The 24,003-nt window shown below is 40.6% G+C and overlaps 2 protein-coding genes across 9 annotated transcripts in view; one reads left to right on the top strand and one right to left on the bottom strand.

Annotated features, from left to right (window-relative positions):
• Window positions 1-4,774, top strand: part of ZNF106 (zinc finger protein 106) — a 41,338-nt gene extending 36,564 nt beyond the window's left edge. For all 5 annotated transcript variants that reach the window (XM_065838341.2, XM_071809221.1, XM_065838339.2 and 2 more), the window contains one exon: window positions 280-4,774. In XM_065838341.2, coding sequence (XP_065694413.1) covers window positions 280-336 — 57 coding nt within the window. In that variant the 3' untranslated portion in view covers window positions 337-4,774. The remainder of the gene's footprint in view (window positions 1-279) is intronic.
• Window positions 4,775-5,945: 1,171 nt separating this feature from the next.
• Window positions 5,946-24,003, bottom strand: part of CAPN3 (calpain 3) — a 30,224-nt gene continuing 12,166 nt past the window's right edge. The window contains exons 7-24 of one of the 4 annotated variants that reach the window (XM_071809224.1): window positions 22,197-22,280; window positions 21,723-21,808; window positions 20,925-21,002; window positions 20,328-20,488; window positions 19,613-19,782; window positions 18,792-18,803; window positions 17,433-17,641; window positions 16,690-16,726; window positions 15,632-15,649; window positions 14,272-14,373; window positions 12,875-12,952; window positions 12,116-12,173; window positions 11,465-11,529; window positions 10,366-10,434; window positions 9,718-9,796; window positions 8,036-8,152; window positions 7,633-7,691; window positions 5,946-7,001 (exon numbers count right to left, since the gene is read on the bottom strand). In XM_071809224.1, the coding sequence (XP_071665325.1) occupies window positions 6,975-7,001; window positions 7,633-7,691; window positions 8,036-8,152; window positions 9,718-9,796; window positions 10,366-10,434; window positions 11,465-11,529; window positions 12,116-12,173; window positions 12,875-12,952; window positions 14,272-14,373; window positions 15,632-15,649; window positions 16,690-16,726; window positions 17,433-17,641; window positions 18,792-18,803; window positions 19,613-19,782; window positions 20,328-20,488; window positions 20,925-21,002; window positions 21,723-21,808; window positions 22,197-22,280 (1,509 nt within the window). In that variant the 3' untranslated portion in view covers window positions 5,946-6,974. The other 3 variants (XM_065838344.2, XM_071809222.1, XM_071809223.1) reach the window with 3 other exon arrangements.

Genomic DNA, 24,003 nt, shown 5'->3' with positions numbered 1-24,003 from the left:
AAATGTGTTTATTTGATATGCCCTTCTAGTCAGAAAGGAAGCTGGGTTTTACTTGCCTTGAATCATGTGGTAGGTGAGACACTTCATATATATAATTTAATAGCTTGGCATTCCATTTTATTTTTTTATTTTTTTCTTTTTAGAAGCTTTAAGCCCAAAAATATGTGTTATCCAGATTTTCACTTTCACCAAGTCTTCAAGTTTTTTTGCAAAAAAAGTTTTTTAATTTTGTTGTTGTTGTTATTATTATTTTAACTGACTTCTCTGTTTTTTTTCTAGGATGCAGTAGGACATATTGAAAGACATGCTGAGGATGACAGCAGAATTGACTCATGAAGCTTTTCACCTCCCACATTGGGAAGTAATTTAATGTGTCAGAATTATTCCAAACAACATCAGTTTCTTACTCCAGTCTTTCCTCTTTCTTTTCCCACTTGGAATGCGAAAATGGAGTGGGGCTGAAATGCCTTGCTACAGAGGCTGCAGGTTGTGTTGCACTCTGTAGAAATAAGGCTGGTCAATTAAGACTTGGCCCAAATGGAAGATTCTTGCAAGTTTTTAATTCATTGCCAGATAAGAATATTCCCTCCTCTTGTCTGCCTTGGGGTTTTTTGTTGTTTGTTTTTTCCTGTGGTGTTTTCCTGTGGTTTGTTTTGTTTTGTTTTTCAAAGAAGCGTAGTCTGACAGTCTTCAGGCAGTCCAGAGGGGTGTTGAGAACTTAGATTACAATAGGTGCTGGTGTTTGCAAACTCAGCTGGAAGCCTGTAAGTGTCTAAGACATGTCTGTTTTTATGTTGCGTCCATTTTTTTAGCTGATTTTAATAAAATTCTGCAAACCAGAATATCACAAATTCTAACAGTGTAACCTGAATACCCAGTGTACATTTTGACTTTCTTCATAAAAAGAAAATAATTTTATGGAGAACTGGAATAAACCAATTTTTTTAATGTTAATTGTAACTTATTTTTTATTCCTTGTGTAAAAATTGCAATAACTGGCATAATACATACAGTGACACACTGCCCTAAATACTACAACTCCTGAGGTATTTTCTTTATTTGGAGGAAAGCAGTTATTTTTGAGATGTATGCCAGTAGCAGCAAAACAGCTGCTTCACTCACGTGCTTGTTGATCTTAGTCTTTTTAAACACAGGTCCTTATGTACAGGAAAGAAGTGGTGTCAGCTTTTATTTTAGTTAAAGACCAGCATAACCACTGCAATCTTGATACAACACCATAGTTGGATTCCTGATTTTATTTGGAATCTTAGTGAGTGAGCTTTGCAATCCTACGTCTTCATGGAATAGCAAACTAGGAGAAATGCAGTGGCACTGTTTAAGTGCAGCAATTAGGCAGCATTTTGTTTCTGTTGTGAACTGGCTGAATTGGCTTGGGCTATATCAAGTTCACAAAAACTCAACTGGAAAGAATGGAGCAGGATTTGAAAGTCTAAAGTTCTCAAGCAGAAGCTGAGGATACAAAATGCATATTTATGCCTGTGAAAGTCATCTTTCTACTAATGCACAGCACGTATCACAGAGAAGCCAGTGCAGAGGCGATGGCTGTTCCTGCTTGTCAGGGTTCCTCTGCAGGTGTCCCTTGGGGTGGAAAACTTTACCCAGTAAGTGCAGCAAAATGTACTTCTTGCATTTGCGATCCTCTGTCCCATAACACTCATTTAACAAAGAGCTTTCCTAAACAGTGAGACTCATCTAGCAAGGAGCTTTGTGTTGACTTTTGCCTAACTTGCTACTCGGGGAAAAAAAAAAAAAATGAGAGGTTTCCTTAAACTGTGACAGAAGGTAAGGACAGCCCAGTGTCAGAACTGAGCTGCTTATAAGTGAATCCAGTGCTGTTCAAACAAACTGAATGTACTGTTTTTACTGAGCATCTCTTTCACTACTACTTTGAGGCTTGGTATGCCAATCATAGACCAAATAAGTTTTATAGCCTCATTCTTTTACTGTAAAGCAGCCTTTTTAGGCCAAGAAAGTGACTGAGGAAAGCCCGTGGGTGTTCCACTGCCATAAAATCAAGGAACTTCAGGGCTGTCTCTGAAGCAAACTATTTCTGTATCGTCTTAGCAGACAAGCATAAATTCTCTGTAATTACTTGACATTGATGATTTTTTTTGTGAGACAGGAGTAAAATAGGAATGAGATGCAGTAGCATACTACTTCAAAAACATGGGCATCTCTGAGCTTCCAGTGCTTTTGTATTGATTTGTTTGGGTTTTTTTATTAAGCTGTTTGTGGACAGGAAAAAAGCCCAGCATGTGGCTCAGACCCCATGCTGTTTTGAGGGTGTTTTTATTTTGTTTTTTGGGGAGTGTGTTTGTGTGTTTGGTTTTGTTTTTTTTTTTTTCTTTTCTCTCTGTGGTCTCTGGATGAAGCAATTCAAGACACAACCAAGCTCAGGGAAATCTCTGAGCAGTATAGATGTCTTCTGATTAAGGCTTTATTGCTGTAGAGCCTCTGAGAGTATTTAGTCTTTTTAATGACTGAAAAGCAGAAGACTGCATGATACTTAAACCATTTCCAAAATATTGATGTTCAAGAGTTTATTTCTAGAGTTTTTTTGAACCACAATGAGGGAGCATGTAAAAGGGTGCCATAAACATTGTGAACGTCTCAAGCTGTCCCTCATGGACTGTACTTGAAGTGAAGGTGTGGAGGTGTGTGTCCTGAGGACGAGCATGCAGAGTGATCGTAGCATTCTGAAAAATGGTGTGTGAGAGTAGTTTTTGTTACTTCTTCCTTGCGATTCTTCACGTTCTGTCAGCTGTATTCAGGAACGTGTAAAGATCTTTCTCACTAAGTGTTGCAACACACACTGATATTACACTTTATTTGCATTCCTGATTGCTTGTTGGTTTTATCTTTTTCATTGGGGGAAGCAGATTTCCTTTTCTTGTAGTCCATGGTATTTCCTTATCTGTCCTTGAAAACAGTCCTGAAAATTCTGGACTTCAGAAATCCTCTTTCAGCTTTAGCAGTGGTGTCTTTTGCTACTTTGTGGGTCATTTCAGATATATTGTAAGAATCTTAAAATGGGCAAGAGGCAGGAAAATAGCAGGGTGGTGTGAGTGCTTCTAAAAATTTTGCTTCATAAATTAAAAATAATTTTTAAAATTGCTTGGATTCAGAGGAAAACACTGTGCTGCTCTGTCCTCAGGATATCGTAAAAGGACTTGCTGTGAAGTTGTTGTGCAGCTGTGGAAATCCCCAGGCTCCTCTGGAGTTCTGGGCAGGGTTTCCTGTTTGTTCAGCTGGAGTTTGGTGCAGCTATTGGCCTTTTACTTCCTCTGGAGGCAAGTACAGAAGAGAGATGCCAAACTAATGTGTTGGCTTGCTAGCCACTATTGAGATCCCCTCTGATCTTGCGACTTAGGGTTTTGACTCCTGATACACCTCTGGTCAAACAGTGTAATAACAGTGGGAAGGCAGACTATTTGTGGAGTCATATTTTCATGAAAAGCAGTATTGCACATCTGAAGCCTGTTTTAGGATTCTTGTTTTCAGATTGTTTTTCATGCAAGTAAAAAGTAAAAAGTTGTGGGTGGAAGAGTTTAAAGACTGAGGGCTTATTTTGTGGTTAGGTGTGCTTATTTTATTAGCCAAATGTTAAATAATGAGCTCTGGACTTGCTGTATGGCTGATTGCACGTTTACCAGGACTGACATTGTGCCTATTAAGCTATGAGCCTCCTCAGCAGACAGCAAGTGCTCAGAGGCATAGTACACTTTCATGAAATAAAGAATGGGCCAGGTGCTACTGAAACCAGTAATCTCGTTCTCTTTTTAAAAGTGTGAGAACTGGTTGCATCAGAGGCATACCAAGCCCTGCCCAACCTCCAAAAGGAGGGCGTGAGTGTCATAAAAAGGTCACTTAAGGTTCACATGTGCTGCAAAGCTTAACCTTGCCCAGCCCCAATAGCGTCACCCGTATTTTTCTGTATTCAGTGCTTCTTTCTCCTTCAAATTGCAGGAAAAAATAACAGCTAACTGGCAGTGCAAAATACGCAATGGTCTAACGCTGCTGCTTCTGTATGTGGCAGGGGCTGGAGAGAAAATTGCCGCATCCATTGGTACGAAGATGCATTAAATATCCCAGCTTCTGCTTGCCTGGTGTCGCGTGTGGATTTCAGACTTTAAACATTAATCAGCGCATGAGCTGACTTCTGCAAAATAGCAGGAGTTTGGCTGTGTGGTGTGTTGAAGTAGTGCAGTTCTTAATGCACATTTTCAAACTGTACGATAATGATGGCTCAAGGTAAACAATAACTGAAAACTCGCAATAAACTATAGGTTCCCAGAAACAAAAATGTAGTACTGAGAAAATAATTTTCCCTTCTTTTGAATTAAAACACCAGTACAGATGAATCTTGGTTTTCAAGCTTTTATGGTACAACCATCCAAACAGTCTAAGTTGTCCAGAGCTTCAGAAAAATGTGAGGAAGGATAAGGAAACGGTTTCAGCTACTGTTTGTGAAATATTTAATAGTAAAAGTAAAGAGCAAACTGTAGGTTATGTGCCTGCCAGCTTGTCAAATTTCATTTTGCTGTAATTGTTAAACAGTCTTTTTGAAGAATGAAAGTGGAATAAACCAACGTGATTTAATAATTTAAGCTGTGTGGAACATGTGCACAGATTGATCGTGTTTTTCTTCTTTCATTTTGGTACAAAGCTGTCAGCATAATAATGAAACTTTATACAGCAAAAGAAGAAAAAAGTTTAAAAAAAAAGAGAAAAAATAAAGTTCTTTATATTGTTATGGTTTCTCAGTCTGATTCTTCTTTGTTTTGAATAGAATGATTCTTTCACGGGATTCAGTAAAACTACTTTGTTCTGGATTTTTCTCCTTTTTTTAAGAGGACTGGATAAAATCAGACAGGCCACTTGGAAGCTCAGACCTTGTCACTCAGCAAGGAAAATGGAAACTGTCCCCCAGCTGATGCTGCCAAGATGACGTATGGGCTCCCTTGCTCCATGGCCCGTTGCAGAGAGAAGTCCTCTAGAGCTGTTGGTAGTTCGCTCACCAGGACTTTAATGAACAGTTTTGAGTGCCAATCAAAAATCCTGATTTTGGTCTTTTGCCTGATGGATTTTGGTTTTCTCTGAACACCAAGAGCATCTCAGCCATATTTTTGTATGGAAAATAATAGCTTAGTGGAAAGAACACACAGCTGGAGCCCAGGGCTTCTACTACTCCAGTTATCTTAAAAAAGTGATTTGGGTTGAAACAAATGTTGAATTTAAAGGAGAGTAACTCTTCTTTAGATAAACTATAGAATTTTTTTACTCCTTCAGCGTAGGTTACAGTGCAAGACAACATTAAGAAGTTTACAGTTTTTCTGTTTTTTTTCAGACACCTTTTGATTAAATGTGCTACTTATCAGAGTAACTTCGAGTAGATGATATGAAGCAAAATTGCAAAAACAAATCATAATAGTTGATTGCTCTGCTACCTTTCACCACTAAGAACTAAGTAGAAGGTTCTCCTGACAAAGTCTGACCTCTTCACACCTTTTTTTGCACATTTTGTTTTTCATTCCATGTTTGTATTGATCTGCTGTTGACCAGTTCTGAAAGCCTGCCATTCTTAAAGCTGGTAAGAATGGAACCTCTCAAGCTCAAGTGTTTGAGTTTTTTTTCTTTGCTGTTTTTGTTGTTGTTGTTTATTTGTGGGGTTTTGTTTGGTTGGTTTTGGGGGTTTTTGTTTGTTTGGGTTTTGTTTGTTTTGGTTTGTGTTTTTTTTTGGGGGGAGTCTGTTTTTTTAACTGTATTCAAGGAGCGAACTGCCAAGTCTTTGAGATATTAAGCTGACTTCATGCTTGCCATAAGACTCCAAAAGCTACTGTATATTCAGGAGAATGGTAGAAGAGTACTGAATGTTTCATCCTCCTCTGTTCTTTCAAAATAAAACCAAAAAACAACCCTAGAGATTATGCCAAAACCCAGGTGATTTTATTTTGGGGCCAATTAAACTAATTGTACTTACACATTCTAATAGTCTTCCCAAAGTGGTCATGCTAACATAGTGTCTGATTCTCCTGCACGTCACATCTTAAATACACAATACCATCATGAAATGGGACCCTAGGAGTGTGGGGGGAAAGTGTGTGTGTGTATATATATATGTATTTGGAGACAGATATATATATGTATATATATATATATATTTGCATGTATAAGAGGTTTTCTGCCTCAAATGGGAAACAATTTTCTCAGTGTTACAGAGAATGCCGTTACAATTAAAACAACTGTTTAAAATGTCCATTGTGTAATTAAGATACTAAGATATTATACTACTAAAAATGAGACCAAATTGCTCAGTTCTGGTACTTTTGCTGAGGCACTAGACCAAGCTGTCCCAGGTACTGCACTCTGTTGTGCCTTACTGCCACATTTCAAACGTAGCAGAGAACCAACCTCCATAGCCATATCTGTAACAACATGATTGGGATGCATGATATTAATGTAATCTAGCACAATCTCATGTGAAATATTCAGTCAGCATTATGAAGAGGCTGAAATGATAGTATCTAAAGCAGGACAAAGAGTGAATAAATAATTACAAGGTGGTAGCAAACACCTCTGACTTTCACAGTTCAGATATAGTCTCAGTTTTGCCTGAATTGAGGGAAGACTTTTTCAGTTGTCAGCATAAGCAGAGTAGCGATGCATGCTCCATGTCTTTGCCATGCCGAGAAAACTTAATTCAGTCATCGACAAATTAATCCTTGTTGCCTGAAGTACAATGTTGAGGAGCTACGAAAGTAGTTACAGAAGTTGCATACTGGTCTGCCTACTGGAGTATGTGTTGTCTCTTTTTCCAATGGCTTCTTCCCATGTGCTTTGTATCTGAGGGAGTGAGGCACGTAATTAGGAAATGCTCTTGTTTGCACTTGGGATTGAATGGAGCTCAGAAGTCTTGAGTCTGTTCTTGATGAAGTTTGCCGCTGGCTCCTGTGTTACGCATACATTGTGAGCTGCAGCCACTGAAAGAAGAGTTAGAATTAATGGATGGAAGACTTGTTGTCATCATCCAACAAATTGTACTGAGACACCACCATCTCTAGCTGGAAGACAGCTGCTCGCTGACACTTAGTATGAAGCACAGTGGCAGTGGGGAATTTTGTCTTAGGCTTCTTGCTCCTATTCCTCCTTTCCTTGCAAAAAGTGAAGGGTTTTTTCATGGTCTCCTTAGCAGAAGACATGCTTTTAAGTTGAAACTTTCTAAGCCATCTTGATAAGATTTTTAAAAGGTAAAGAACTATTTGAAATCCCATTATCAGGTAACACCATAACATCATGATTGATTTAAACTGCCTCATAAAATCTTGAAAGTTTTTTGAAGCACTTTGAAGATGATATGAAGAGTCTGCAACTGTGCCCTTCAGCACCAGCTGGAGTCTTACAGAGCAGCTGTTGCTGGCAGATCATGGATACAGGTGTTTTCCGTGGAAAATCAATAGCAAAATTTTTAGGAGGCTTTGTGGCCTCTTACCAACTGGATGACAATTTTGGACCAACTCTCATAGGCTCCCTTGAGAACATGTGCGATAAATAATATGATTAAAATTCTGTATTGTGACATTGTGTTAGAAATAGCGGCATAAAGTAATTTACCTCCAGGACATTGAGTTTAATGATGCCGTCTCCATCTTTATCAAAGGCATGGAATGCTCCTAAAGCAAGGAAACAAAAATATATGGAGTAGATTAAATTACTGTGTATGTAAAGATGATCCCGTATAGTGAACCAAACTGTGTTCACGCTGTGTTGTGCAAACTTACACAGGCAGATATTTACTGACATGGTCAGAAAGTATTTGAGCTATGTTTTCCCTTAGCTACTACAAGGAGTAATGCAATGGGTTCTTTTGTGTTTGTATGGGATGGCTGTCATATTTTAGACTCTCTGTGCACATAAATTATTAAATCTCTATTTAGGCAGCAGTGCTTCAAGTACAACAGCACATTTTGGGGGCAGGGAGGGGAGGCAGCGCAGGAAAACTGGGGCAGCCACTCACTGAACATGGCGTCCAGGCGTACGAAGCAGCAGATGAAGCTGTCGAAGTCGATGTTCATGTTTTTGTCAGCGTAGCGCATGGTGATGATGTCGTAGAGCTGGTTGTTCAGCCGAAACCCTGCAGAGGACCAGAAAGGGGGCAGAGCTGGTCAGGCCTCCGGGAGCAGTTCAGCGGTAGGTGCTTCCCAGGCCTAACCGAGGCCCAGGCTGGAGGGTGCTACTGCAGCCACCAAATAAAATGAAGTAAAGCTACAAGGAGCTTCCCTGTGTCCCAGCTGCTTTCTTAAAACAGGAGTAACATTTTGAAGTTATGATTTGGGAGGGCTTATAGCATGTGAGTTACCTCATGCTGTAAGTATGAAGAGGAGAGGTCTACACCAAAGGGTTTGCAGCTTAGCTGGGCCTGATAAGAGCAAAGCAGCAAAAACTGGGCAACAGAAACACAGGAGGAAGTTGCCATGAACGTAATCACACAACGGTCAAAAAATAGATAAGGAGGTAACTCCTCAGCGTCGTGTTACTGAACTGGGGCACTGACTGCTGAAGCGTGTGACCGTGTTTCGTAAAGGGTCTGTTGTGATTTGGGTACTGCTGGTTGTTGGCTAAATGCAAGGTCATGCACAGCCTACGTGCTGTAAGATTGAGGCATTTTGATTGCAAAATCTGTTCATGGTTCTATAGTCAGGGCAGGAGGTATTTAATTTTTTTTTTTTTTTACATTGACAAGTTTCCTTCCTGGTGAGAATGGAAACCTGGAAAAGAAAAATCATCTCTGTTTCTACTGCAGCAAGAGTTCCAATCCAGGTATGAGTTTTGTCCTTAGGAAAGGATTGAATCACTGATGTTTTGGAAAGTATAATACAAGGTAGCCATCTGTTTCTGTTCCTTGATGAACTCATAACTGATGTTTCAAAATACTACTGAAGTGTCACTGAAATAATCACATTTAGCTTTATAGTGATGCTACAAATTTTCTGACTAAAGAAGCCATCTTACTCCCTTAGAGAAACAGGAGCTGGTGACAACATTTGCTGGGGCAGGCCTGCTGTCCAGGAAAAGAAGCATGCCAATGCGATTGAGACAAGAAGCAAGAGACATCAAAAGCCTCTCTTAGGATGAATGTCATTAACTGAAATTTTTGCAAAAACACTTCCTTCTTATTGCACAGGTAGAAGAGGAGACTAAGCCTGCAGTGGCTTAGTGCCACCAAGAAACATGCACAGGACTTGAGAAATGTCCACCCAGTTGCCTCTGATGCAAACTTGGACATTGACCTGCTCTGCCTCAGTTTCAGTGCCTGTACTCTTGGGTTGAAGGTTTTCCGCTGTTCTTTGATTGTTACTTACATGAACATCAAGAATCCACAGCTTAAATGAGAGCAAATGTTTTTGGTGCTCCCTGGTCCCCCTGAGCAGCAAGACCCTGAGTGGGAGAACCTTAAGACAGTAGAGCGTAGTTCATTGGAAAGTTTAAAGAGCTGAAGAGATCTATTTGGTTGGCAAGACATACAAGACTTGCTATTTGGATATTTGAGAAGCTCTGTTGTGGGGAAAAAAAGGATTTTTTAATTTCTGTAGGGCCTCTCTTTAAAAGGCTGCGCTGTGTTCCTGATTTAATCCTTGTGACAGCTCAACCAAAATAGGTTTTCTCTGACTGATGCGCATTGAACACTGGGAGAAGTACCTGCATCCTTGACTGCATTGCGCATCTCGTAGCTGTTAATGGTTCCCGAATGATCCGTGTCATAACGCTTGAAAATTTTCTGGAAAAAAACAAAACCACAACAGAAATAAAAGCTTGCATTTCTGTACCCACTGACTGGGTATGGGATATGTGCCTCAGGCACTTGGAGGCTTTCTCTTTTGCCTTATATTGCTGCTGCTGGGCAGCCTGGGTTGTTACCACAGAGCTCCTCTCAGTCACAACGTGAAAAAGATGAGATCTATGCTGAGAGAAGCAAAAAGCTCTGCCCTAGAGATTCTCCTTGCTTGACTTGAGTTTATATTGTTAATCCACTCTTTTGATTGTCCTAATTAAGCTATTTGCAAGGCCTTATTCTAGTTCCCATCACCCTCCTCCTCCAATTTGTATGCCTACATGCTGTTCTCATGGGGGAAGTCCTTACATGAGGGCTGGAGCTTCAGAGATTCAGGCTATTTGCTTAGGCTGTGACTAGGATGAGGAAAGGCATTACTTTTCTTTTTAGAAGCTAATTTGAAACATGTTTTTAAGTTTTCATTTTGTTGTAGTACGTAGAGAGGTCTGTTTTTCCTACACAAGCTTTTGTGCCGCAGAAGCTGTGAAGAACAGTGCTGCAGATACCAGCATTACCTGCCAGCTTTTAATCTTGTCCCAGAGGTGTCGAAACTCATCAAAGTTTATCTTCCCTGAGCCATCTGTCTGTGATGCAAACATTCAGGTAAAAAAGCAACAATATTTTAAAGAGAAAATTAAGTCTGCAGCTACTGAGGAAGGGATGAATGTGAAACTGAGTTCAGGATACCCTCAGCATTAAGAGATGGCTGAGCTGCACAGCGAAATATTTGTGAATGTTTTGATTATTGTGCATAATATTTTGTTTCAGGAGCCTGAAGTACTATTTGTACTTTGTGTAAAAGCAAATATCTGGTACGGAGAGAGGCTTGCTCCTGAAGCTGTTGTAAAGTACATGTTTTAGTGGGCTGCTTGCAAATACCTCCAAATGTGAAGCTTAACATTTTTAAGACAACTGAGCTTTATCCTAGAATGAAGTTCTTTCTGCCTTGCTTGAAGTGAATTGAGAACTAAGCAAAATGTTGACTAAAGCTGTTTACAAAAAAGTGTTTAGGCTCCAACTACAATGACTCTGGGTTGTAGTTGCAATTTTATTCTGGTAATGTTTGGGTGTGCTTTTGTTCCCTCAAAATCATGTGTTATGTCAAATAGGAAAACTGAGTGACGTATGAGAGGTCACCTCATATGGTATCTTGTAGTTTGCTCTACTTGCTCTGAGACAATTTCTGTATGCGTTACATGCTAAGCATACAGTGGAATGTATAATATGTTATAAATTTAAGCGTTGGAGAGAAATATTCTAAGTTTGTTGGCAAGAAGTGTAGTTATGTTGAGTTGGTTTAAAAAAAAAAAGTACAAAATCATGGTTTAGCACATGAGTTGGCCAGTCACTGATACCTAAGGAAGGGTATCATACTGACTAACTTACTCTGTAGTTTTCTGGTTTGGGATATTTTCCTCTGCCAACTACACTAATGTTGAGATGACCGGACTTAAGCTGTGCCAAACCAGGAGTGTGGTGTTATCTGACTACAGACTCTAATATTGTGTCCTGCTTCCCTGGTATACTAAATTGTCTGTGCGTTTAGTTGTGGGAAATACAACCCAAGTGGACTAGTGTGGTATCAAGAACTCCTCTTTCACCAGAAAAGGATACATCCATTAAAGCAATCATGCTGCGGCAGGATTCCAGTTCAAATCCTTCTGTCTTTAGGTCCTTATCTGAAATAAATGAGCCCAAGTGAAAACAGATCATGAAAGTCAGCAAGTGCTTCTTCCTCTCAGGTGTAATTCTCCTTAAAGTAGAAGCCAAACCTACTTCCTTCATCCAGTAAGAAAAGAGAAGTAGAGAAATCTGAAAATACTCTGATGTTATTGCTTGTGAATTAGAGATTACTTTTGTTGGCCTGTTATATACAATAGAAACCTCTCGAAAACTCTAACTTCCAGGTAACTAGGCAAGCCCAGGGTCTGTATGCTAAAGTTTGCTAAACAGGGAGAAAGGCCTGCCTCTCCACTCGAACTGTTTTTCTAAAGGGCATTTGCAGACTTCTAGAAACACTGTATTATCCTGTGTGGTGCTTCCAATGAACCTTTGCTCATTTCTGTGTTATCAGTACGTGATCTCTTGTGGAGAGCATCTCTGTGAAAAGCTCAGCTCTTTAAAGTCTTGGATGCAAGGTTAATGGAAGTATAACTAGGTGTTTGAAATCATAAACAATTTTAAGAGTGCAACTCAGGGGTGAAGGGTTACATTATACTACAGATTTCTTTGTCCAGGGTTACTGAAAAGCATGCTTAAACTCACGTTTTTTTACGACATTGTTGAGAACATTCCTGAGTTCTTCAGCATTGATCTCCATGTCCTGGTGGGAAATGTGGTGAGAATATAATTAATTACAACATTCCTTATTAAGAAGATCACTTGATGCCTGGGTATAGTAAAAGTATTAAGTCTTTGGTCACTTTTCAGCATGGCATATGTATGTCTCAAGCTAGAGTGCACTCTAGTTCATATAAACAACAGTCCAAACATTTTTTAAGGCTGCAGTATAAGGTAGGTCTAAAGTTACCAAATAGCACTTATTAAACTACAACTAGAATAACGACTGGTAATTTCAAGCCACTGTGTAAGCAAAAAAGCCAAATGTGAAAATCCCTGTAACTCATTTGCAGTCTCTCGACTGGTGCAGTTCTTTGATCTATTTTTACTTTTCCCTTCTGTCATTAAGCATATACTGGAAGGCATTGTATTTCTAACTTGTTTATACTTGCTATATAAAATATGTAGTAATAATGTAGTAGTGATAGCAGTAAAAGCCTGAATGTAAATAAGGCTGCCTTGTACACAAAGGGAATAGCTTATATGTACATATGAGGATAGCTGTATTCTTAGTTGGATTTTGATTTGATTTTGCTTATATTCAGATCTCAAAGGAAATTTTATGGAAGGAAATTCAAAGGAAATTTTAACATTCAGTGTTTTGAATCTGTGAAGCAGTTGATTCAGGTGCTGTTGTGGTGAGGCTGCTCTGATGGCAGAGACAGGGATTGCTTGCCTACTCACATCCCCTGCAATCTGTCGGAAAATATTCCTGAACTGTTTTTCCTCTTCACTCGCCTCACGAGCTTTTGCTGAAAGACGCTGAAAAGAGACAAACAAAGAGACACAAGCTTAGCCCAGCAGGGAAGGGGCCTGAGGGGCTAGATGGCTCATTCGCCTTCCTGCAAAGGAGCCTCTTATTCAATCTGGACTTCTTTGGAGGAATGAATTATCCTCCTGGTCCTTTCCCCCTTTTTTTGGTTAGATGTGTTCCTTGGCAAAATTGCTGAGTATTTAACTTAATGCCATTGCTCTCTTTTCTCTTGGAAGGAGCCTAAATGATTACTTTCACTGACAGATGTATATATTTGATTTTTTTGTTTCAAAATATTGCAAAGGAAAAGTTTGGAGCAGGAGAGGCATATCTGCTCCATAGCCACCCTGTAAGCTATGAATTGACCAGGGGAACCTCAGCTTGAGAACTCTTTGTAATGTGGAGGGTCCCTTGCTGGAGACAAGTAGCATGTGAGACAGCTTCACTTTTGTTGTTTTCCTGTCTGTCAGACACATGCAAAGAGTAATCCTGAACTGTGAGGCTGATATTGGAAAAAAGAACGACCTATTCTCCTCCCCACCCCAATATTAAATTACAGGAATTATGTGTAACAAAGTAAAGAGAATTTCATGGCTTAGTTCTTATTTTTGATTGTCTAAACACAGGGGAAATTTAAGACTGGTTCCCACTTCGCCACCTGCATGCCTTGGCAGTGGCACAGCAGCCCGGCACGCTCCTGGTGAGCAGACACTCAAGCTGTACCTCCAGATGCCACCAGCCTGGGGGCAGGATCTGGCTGTTGCAGGTGGGTGAGGAACATGAGATGCAGGCTAAAATTTTGCTGCCCTGTTTTCTCTGGTGATGAGAGAAAAGAGGAGAGGTGCAGGAGCTCCTGGAGTTACTCATCCTTTTCTCCTCTGGCCAATGGGGACTGGTAGGGATGTGCACAGGGATGTGTAATTTGCAATGAAGAGAGGCTGTGATCCTTGCAGGAGCCCCTGAAGCCCCTTGGGGGCAACTTGCATGTGTGCCCTGTGTAAAACAGGTACCACTTCACAGTAAGAGTGGATTGAACTGCACTGCTCGTGGGGGAGAGATTTCTCCCAGCTGGGATCTTGGTATGAGAAAGCAACCAGGAGATGTTTACAAGCAACTAAATCCTCCGGCACAGGAGTTAAAAACCCGAAGGGATAGTCTCTGTTCGCTCATGCTCACTGAATCCACATAAACTAGATGCAAGTTACACTACGATTTGATGGAAAGTGTCCTGGGACTTTCTTTGCTCAACTCCTGTGCTCTCCCCAGCCACTCTTTAATTCTGCCCAGACCAAGCTCCATTTCCCCCTTTGCCACTTGCTGCAGAAACCTTTTTCTCATCTACGTGGGTTTTTTCACCATCTTTGCCAGCATCTTCATCTGCTGTCAGTTCCTTATTGCTATTTGCTCTGTCAGAAACAAAGATGATAGGCTGGAAGAAGAAGGAAGAGAGCAAAAGAGAAATGGAAATTACACAAGAAACAGTGGAAGAGAAAATATTTTGTGACAACCATTCTGTGGTAAAGCACATGCAGCAACAGCTCCTGCCCCTGGGAGAGCGACTGGAGAAGCCAAAGCTGGGAAAGAAAAGAAAAGAAAAGAAAAGGAAAGGAAAGGAAAGGAAAGGAAAGGAAAGGAAAGGAAAGGAAAGGAAAGGAAAGGAAAGGAAAGGAAAGGAAAGGAAAGGAAAGGAAAGGAAAAGAAAAGAAAAGAAAAGAAAAGAAAAGAAAAGAAAAGAAAAGAAAAGGAAAAGAAAAGGAAAAGAGGTAGAAGAATTTCAGAAGTTACTGCTCTCCTCATGCTCAAAAAGCTGCAGAAGTCAATTTGCAAAATAGTGGAATCTCTGGCTTCTAGCTTTCCTTTACAGAAAGCCAGTAACCATTTAAACTTTTCTTTTTTTTTTTTTAATTAAGAAAAATAAGCCTCGCAGATTCTTGATTCTCACTTAAACTGATGAGTCTGCCCCTCTGTATGAAGGACAGTAGCACCAAAAGAAAACCCAACAGAATCTGAACCCTACACAGAAAAGGAGGATTTGCGTAGGAGCTCATTAGTTATGCAAAGCATATGTTCTTTCTCTGTATTAGTTCTTTACACGTTCAGCTGTAAGCAACCACGTGCAGTTATTCTGGTTTAGTGCATTTGAAACAAGTGAAGCTGCTACAAGATGTGAATGCGTTACCTTAGAGTATTAATTGCAATGTGCCTGTCGTGATATTAAAATGTCTGATTATATTTTCAGGGTCCTAAATGTGTTGTGTAGAATCAAAAGGTGAATCCCGGACTTTGGTGAGCAGGAAGATGAGCAGCTGCATTAGGCAACAGAAAGCAGATGTGAGGGCACATGTCCAGAGACGTGTGCTGCTGTTCACTGGAAAGAGGTGTCAGGGTGCCTGTGGAGGGGCAGGCAGGAAGGGCAGTTTGAGCATCATGCTGATAAAGCTGAAAAGTTTCTGTTATCCCCTTGAGTGAGAGGGGTATATGATGCTAATGATATTCCATTAGTATTTAGTGTAGGAAGACAAAGTCCTTGTTGCCTGCAAATGGCCGCTTGTCCAGTGCTCTTCATTAACTACTACATTGGTTTCCACATGCAGAGAAGTCACGATACCAAGGAACTCTGCTCCAGCTGCATGCATTGCATATGCTCTTTGTCTGGCTGGCACTCAGCACATTGCACAAGTACCTACCTTGCCTTTTTTCTTCTTCTGTAAAAAAAGAGACAAAAATAGGAAAAAAAAAAAGTTTTCAAACTGAATTATAAATTTTACCCAGATTATGTAGAGCTGATGGTAAAGTGCTGTTTTTTTTCTCTTGTCCTTTCTCACATTTATTTTCCCCATTCCTATATTCATATTTTTTCCTATTTCCTATATTAATACAGTTTTAAAATCAAAAAAAAATGTGGGAAAATGCACCCACCAAGAAAATGCATACTGAAGGACAGAAATTGCAGAAGCCATAGCAAAACAGTGTCCTGTCTCATCTGGGACTTTTTCTGCTGGAATAAAATCTCTTATTGTACCTTTAGTTCTGACTATTCTTTTTCTAACCTGTCAGTTCAGTGAAGATTGGACTTCTGTGCCCACAGAACAATGTTGTCCGAAGTGGCAATTAAAATCCATCAGATCTGGACAGATATTTTGTAATCATGACAGCAAACAAAAGGGGAACACTTCTGAACATGGTTTGATGGAGCTCAGTTCTGTGCAAGAGCATTTATTCTGATTTTTTTTTTTCAAGATTAATTGTATTGCTAGCTCTGGTATATTCCCACAAAGATGGGTAAAACTCCATGGTGAAGAGTTAGTGCTTGTCATGATGTTAGTTTGAATCAGAGTATCATTAGAATCCCTTTCAAGAAAGCATGTACCAGAATAAGGTAATTTTTTCTCTATTAGATGTGATGCCAGTTTCACAAACAAAATATCTTGGAGCACTGGCCTCCCATGGTAAGCGAATTATGTCCATTGATGGAGGCAAAGGCAATGCTCAGCATCCAGCTTCTTTATGCCAGGTGCTGGTTTCATATCTGGCAAAAGATTTTGGTATAACCCAATCAGAAAGTAGTGTATATAAAGCAAGTGTTAACAGAAGTATCTTGATGAGAAAAAAAAATGTGGAAATTCATGCTAAAGAAGCTGTCATGTGGCTGCAAATGTTTTCCTGCTGCAAGTTCCTCCAGATGTATTACTCCTCCTTTCCCTACCCCTATTCATGTACAAAAGAGGCCCAGGACACTACTTACCGATGGACGCTCTGCCTCAATCATGTTTTCAACCTCCCTAGAAGAAAACAGAAAGTAAATAAATCAGACTATTCCCAACATTGCTTGTTTCTGTAGCTGGTTTGTAAGCAGCCACTTGAATTCTCCAAACAGCCAGTGGTATGTGCTGGCTTCCAGCCATTACAGCTGCAGGCTCTAGAGGTAGTTTTCCCCAGTTTGAGCTGGGCATCCCAAGTACCACTTCCAGGAGGGCTCCTGCCTGGTCTAATCCTCTAAAGAGCCTTGATAACACTGAACTTTGATAGGTGGGAGCAAAACAGAAGCTATTTGGCCTAAGTAGAGTGACACTGGCTGAAATTTTCTGAGCTCTGGGAAACTAGTTGAAGAGCAGGATGGAAAAGAAATAACTACCTACTTCTGTGTTTCATTCATGACTGAAATTAGATCTGGTTCAATGATCTCTCAGCCCAAAACTTCAGCCAGTGGCGTATAGCAATGAATACCAAACAGGTCCATTTTAATCACTAAAAATGGCTAATGGTATGTTTACAAAGGATATCCTGCAAGTAGCAAGCTTCTCCAAAGATAGTTCAAAGCAGGCTCTTGTTAGACTATAAGTGAAGCTCGGCGAAATGAGTTTGTACCTTGGAGTTACTAAGGAGGTTGAGAAAACTAGAACCAGGCTGCAAACTGGGAATATGACTATAGCAGACTAGCAAGCTCACCTCCACCTTTATGGCCAGATAAACGGATCGGAAACTTACTCTGAAAGACTTCTTTTCTCTGAGAAGACCCTCAGGATGAATTCTCCCTCCTGGTGGGGTTCGTATGTTGATGGGATGATGACGTACTCACTGGGAGGTAACCGGAAGCGCTCAGAGATTTCTCGCATATTTATATAAGTTTTACTTCTAGCTTTGGAGGCATTGTAGAGGAAAAAATCCTTTTGCAAGTGGTGCTTAGTACCATGCATCTGCAGAACAAATGAGTCAATTTGTCTTCAAGGAAGTCTTACCCATTCCCCTGCGGCTTGTCCTGCGGGCAGTACATGGTTGGGACAGAAAACACAAATGAAGCAGCAGCTCAGCAAGCAGGGAGCTGACAAGGGACGCTAGCTGGGAACAGACACAGAGTCTGTCACCTTGAAGTTGCTACCAGCTGGGTCTAGTTGGCTTCTGAGAGCTGCTCCAGGGCCCACCTGCAGAGCACTGGCTGACTACTGCTGCGTGGGCACTTTTATCTGGCTGTTTTGTTGGATGCTAAGTTGTGTGTAACCAAAATTCAGCTACGTTCCTTGAAGGGTGGCATGGCAAGGAAAGGTATATGCAAATGTCTACAGGCACGGTGGTAAGGTGAAGGTACTTTTAGTGGAAATGTGTCCTGGCCTGCACAAAACATGAATTCTGTATCTGCTAGAGAAACATGGTAATAAAACGTTGCATGGGTTCAAATACGTACATTAAGTCAAGAATTGTGGGCTAAAAACACTTGCAGGCTGTTTTCTGCAGAAATAACTGCCTATAAAACAGCCAGCAGAGACAACACTGAGAGTGCCATCTGCATGTTTTCCCGGTAACCTAGCCTTCACACGAGCTTGTTTGCAAAACTTGTCATGCCAGTGATTCAAGAAAACGTAATCTGTGTACTTGTAAAACATTTTCTTCTATGGCTGAAAATATTGTTGGTTTTCCAAACAAATTTTAAGGCTATTGACAAAATGGTGTGGCTGCAGGATATAGGCCATTGGCATTATTTGCAGGAGGATATGGAAGTGGTTTAGGGTGTTTCCGCATGGAGAGCAAAGGCAGAGTGTTCACTGATGCCACTCCTGCAGCCCGGGCTCGTGGACCCACCACGCAAGCCACAGCCAGGCCTCATACAGAGTAGAAGGACTGAGGAAAAGGTGCAACAGAAAATGGGGTGGAGGTGAGAAGGAACTAAAAATTTCTCTCAAAATGTTACTAATAAACACTCAAAGCATAAAGGTTAGCAGTTTCACTTCTGTTACATTCCTGAAAACACACTTGACTGGACAGTTTCCTGCTGACTTACAGACAGGCACAACAGTAACACTAGCTGTGAGCATACAGCAAGGTGTCAATCTGCCTCCATTCTGCTCATACCTCTTCAGGTACCTTAGGGAGAAACAAAGAGAAGAAACAGTCAGAGCTGCTAGGTGAGTCCACTTGTTTATAGGCCATATATTAATAGAAGGGTGTTCACACAGATTTCTGGAGACACAGCCAGTAATTAAGCTGCCCCAAGTTAGATAAATATTCAAAGGAATTTCTCTTTTCCTTTCTAGATTTCTTGGGATCTACATGAGATCCACTAATATCTGAGCTAAATATGTTTGTGCAAGGGACTGAGTAAATTGACTTCTTCATGAAATCAATAGCAGGGACAGAGGTTAATTGTATGTGTCTTGGATGTCGGTTTCTTTTTTCACACTGTTCTGCCAATGAAATATTTAGTTTCAGCAAGGATGAAAGGGAGATGGAAGAATACATGGGAAAGAATATGTTAAAATCTGGCATTGAGTCACTATAAAAGCCTAAGAAGTGTGTTACTTATAGATGGGATAAACCATGAGGTTACTAAGGCCTGAACGGTTACAAAGCCTTGAACTTCTTTCCTCTCTTTCAGGTTTCTGCAAAGTAAAAATTGCAGTTTGTGTAATTAGGCTGAATGCTTCAGTGACTCTCTTGGTAAATGCATACTGTCAGGATTAGAAAAGGCTGCCCAGGGAAGTGGTGGAGTCTCCATCCCTGGAGGTGTTTAAAAGGCATATAGACAAGGTTCTTAAGTTCTTAGGGACATGGTTTAGTGCTAGAGTTAGGTTAATGGTTGGAGTCCATGATCCTGAGGGTCTCTTCCAACCAAAATGATTCTGTGATTCTATGATTTGTGACCACGGTGAAAGGACAAGGTCTAAAGCTGGTACCTCGTAGATGGCAAAGCCAATGGTGTACAGGTTGGCTCCCAGCTTGCGTTCTTTCCTCCTGTTTTTCTGCATCAGTGCAACAAGGAAGCTGCAGACAACCTCTTCATCCTCAGGATCATCATCTTCCTCCAGGAGCTTCAAACGATACTGGGGGTTGGTCCAAAATGTATCTGTGAAATCCCAGCAACAACCCAGAGCAAACATGTGAAGCTTCATTTTTCTAACCATACTCATGATCAAAGATAACTTTTAATTTCCTTGTCTGTGGCTCCTGAGGGAAAGGGTAAAATTGGGCTAAAACATCTAATTTTTTTTTTTTACATGTTATGTGTTTTAGATAGGTCTACCAAAACTGCACAGCAAAGGAGGACCTAAAATGAAGTACAGGCATCTGGCAAATTTCCAAAACACTTAAAACTATCAGAAAGTAGATTTTCCAAGTGAAATCTAACTGCTAGAGTGAAATTAATCTCTTTTATCTTACTTAGGGCACTGTGAAGTATTTGAACAATGATTTATCTTTGCCAGGCCTGCTTTTGGGGCTTATGAGGTGCTGGCACACACAGTGACAGATTTCCAGCTACAAAATCATGTTCCTCATCCACTGAGGAAGCAAAGCTTTTCCTGTGGCCAACCACTGATCAGGCTGTGGCATGTCTCTAATACAGTCCCCATCAAAGATGCCGTATCTCTCAAGAGATGCTGTATCGCTCACCTGGATAATTGCGGCAACCTCCAGCTGAGCAGCCTCTCACCCAGCGCCCTTCGTTGACTGACACGGTCCAGGTCTGGAGTTTATCGGCTTCCAGAGTATCAGGTGTGAGGTTACAGATCTCAAGTTTTGTGAAGTGCCTCATGAAATCTTCAAATGATATCCTGCAGGAATTGAGTGGAAACTGAGCCCAAATGGAATTACACAGTGGGCAGTTTCTGAAAGATCCCGGTGGAGGAGGGTGACCAACGATACTGCCACTATTAGGGCAAGTTTGCAGTGGGAGCACCATGATTTCCTCATGCATTTGGCCTTCTGGTTTGTCAGTTAACACAAGTATAGCTCCAAATTGGGGGAAACTGAGCTGAGAGGATGGCACACAGAAAAGATGATGGAGAGCTTGTGGAAGTGTAGCATAATTAGAAGGACTGTGCTAGTGGCATTCAGTAAACGCTGGTGAGAGTATGAGGAAATTGCAGAGCAGGGCTTATTTGGAATATGAAGAGGAACAGCGATAACTGCAATTGTTTTAGCAGATTTTTTTTTTTCTACGGTTACATGTCTCCCAAAGAAGCACAGGTTTTTGACGGATATTCTCACCAGAACTCCCCATCCTCCACGATCTTGTGCTGTAGGCGGATTTTTTCTGCTTCGTTAATGAAATTCCACTCCTCTGACCTTCAAAGGAATAAACAAGTTAGATTACGAGTTGCAATACAGTTGTCATTTAAATTTCTACTCTCTACTCTAAGCCTTGTAGAGTAGAAAGTCAAAAGTCATCTTGCTACATCCAGATATTTTTTCTTTTGTGAGCCTTGCAACCATTTGTTCTCAATGCTACCCTGCTCTCCATATGCTCAGATAAAAAAGCAATTGCCTTCTCTTCAGACTTCCTCTTATCAGCAATCTGCTGAAATGTTTTCATTTTATTTAACTTGAAGAAAAAAGTGTTTTCAGACTCTCATTGCTGGATTAACTATTGAAATTCCTTTAGTAAAACCTAATGAGAAGCTTTATCCAAACTCACTCATGAACTGACATCTTGCTTCATCCAGTTCTTTTGTAACTTAAAAGATTTTTCTACTGTCACATCTTGTTTTGAAAAGGGACATTGCTGAACTTGCTAGACAGTAAAATCAGATTGACTGTGCCATTAGACTGGGCTGTCTCTTCATTTCGATTGACTTAAGCCCCTCTCAACATCTCTTTTAGGTATTCCTTTTTACAGCTTCAGCTATGCTTTCAGCTATGATGAACTTCAAAGTGCATGTGTCAAAATGACAGCAAAGACAATTCAGATACCTCATCATCAAATTTTAGGGTCATCCACAAGCTGCAAAACGGCAAATAAAGTTGCAGTTGTTTTTTTCAAATCCCATGAAGCTCCAGTTTACTCACTTGTCACTCCAAGGTCCATTCCATTCCACCTGCCCCCAAGGGTTTCTCAGCCTTACCAGACGTATTTTTTCTCCTTTAAACGTTGTCTAATTGAAAAAGAATGCAACAAGAATAGACTAAGAGTAGGTTCAAAAGGAAATGTTCTGTCTGCCAAATTGCTGATAACAGCTCCTCCAGTGATGGTGCTTTCCTGGGCCATGGCTCAGCCTGACTTGCTTGGGGTGAGTGAAGAAGGGCAGGAGGTGTCTGGCTGTGAGCACCTTTGCCCAAGCGGTGGAATACCCATTTCCCCAGAAAGCAAAAACTTGGATAGGTTTGTTTCTCCACAAGGCTTTCATTTATTTAAATACAAATTTTGTTGCTTTGCTCATAATTTGTTTTGCTTTTTTCCCCTCACAGCTTTGCTGACATGCACGGTGCCAGGCCAGTGTAGACCACAGCTCCCTGTAGCTGGAGGAAAGGGACTGTACATACCTCTTCCACAGCCGTGACAGAGTAGGCATGGCCTTTGACGAGCCCGCAAGACATCCGGGTTTCATACTGCATTGGCACTATGGTCTGTTAGACACAAGGTAAAAACTTGTAAGGGTTATGCAAAGCTCAGCCGGCTGCTCTAAAGCAGATATTGCCACCCAGGGCTTTTTGGGTGACAGGTTTTTTTGTCTTGTTTGCTTCTTTGCATTTGCCAAGGTGGACAAGCTTAGTGCCCACAGAATTAATGTTGTTGGTTAGAAAGGACTGAGGCATGAACTAAAAAAGGAAAAAGTTAACATCAGTTGGAAAGGACATTTTGTGATTTACTTTTTCGCTTTGTGTAGGTTACTGCTTTTCACTCTTTGAACATGCTAGTGTATAGCCTGCTTAATAAAAATAATTAGATTTCCTATTAGTAGGGCTATTCAGCCCTTTCTGGGATAGTATGTTCAAAAAAAGTTGTTATGTATTAACTGGAAACATCAGAGCAGATCAAGACCTAGAATACTTTCATCTTTACACATGGCTACTATCTTATCACCATGACATTAAAACACCCTATTTAATACACTATTTCTACTAACTTATAGGTTTAAAAAAATCCTGTGGAACTGTACATTTTATTCCATAATTGTTAAAATCCTCATGATTGAAATTTTTTTCCAACTGACATTTGGGAAGGGCATAGCTTTCTTCAGCAATGTGTTGCCCAGGTGTAAATACATTTGCTCTCTTGGTAACCAACTGTTAGTGTGTCTGATTGATTTTTATTTGCCAGTCTCAGAATGCTATTTATCTGGGAGATAAAGAACTGAGAGCAAGACAACAGGTACACACAGTCCATTGTACTTGTAGGTGAGATCACTGAGATCAGTGAGAAGGGAAGGCTCTGCTATGTGCACATGGACTATCTGTAAAAGTTCTCCTCCTCCATTATGTCTGTCACTGAGAAATGACAGCAAGGCCCTGCCAGTAACTCTGCCATCCCTTCTCAACACATTGGAGGGCATGGGAAAGGCAGAGCTGGAAATGGAGAATTAGTGAGGTCACACAGATACATTCTCAGCTTACACAGGGAGGATCTCATCCAAATATTTCCTGGCTGTCCCAGTTATTTTCCATTATTTCCCTTCTGCTCCTGTTTATTTTCTTTTTTTTTTTTCTTTGTTCCCGTTTCCATAATTTTTATGCCTATAACCTCATATGTATTTCATTTTTTTTGTCATTTCTACCCACATTGTTACCATAATTACCTATCAGAACTCCTTTCTCTCTTTCCTATTTAAGAATATTAGCTTCTGCTGGTGCCCTTGGCCACTTCTCTGAAGTGCTTCTGCAGCCTGCACTATCTGCCTCTTTCATCAAGAGTTGTGATTCTTTTTCTGGTGATGGCTCAGGAATGTGTCATAACCAGCAGCATAACAGCTGCTGGGGCAGCAACTACAGACAGTTTCACAACCTTCTTTCAGTAGATAATCACTGGGCAGGAAGTTTCCCCCAAAACATGGGTGATTTGGGCAGCCATGCTTGCAAAACAAGATAGTAATCCTGAGCTTTCCTGAAGAATTACATCATTTCAGTCTTTCAGGAAGACTAAATAGGGATGTCAAAAGAGGAAAAAAATCAGCTATTTCTGATGCAAATACTGAAGACAGTTTGCACAACCAAAAGTTTTAGACGATGTAATTATGGAGCATTTGTTGGTTTTCTTTTTTTTCTGTTTCTCTGTAAAGCAAGAGACATAATTTTATTGTCATGGAAATGGAGCTCCCTAAGGGACAAGGTATAACAGCTGCCTGATGAAGAG

Source organism: Patagioenas fasciata, chromosome 5 (assembly GCF_037038585.1).
Source record: "Patagioenas fasciata isolate bPatFas1 chromosome 5, bPatFas1.hap1, whole genome shotgun sequence".
Taxonomy (NCBI): Eukaryota; Metazoa; Chordata; class Aves; order Columbiformes; family Columbidae; genus Patagioenas; species Patagioenas fasciata.
The sequence above is the reverse complement of the archived record's forward strand: the minus strand, read 5'-3'. Positions and strand labels throughout refer to the sequence as shown.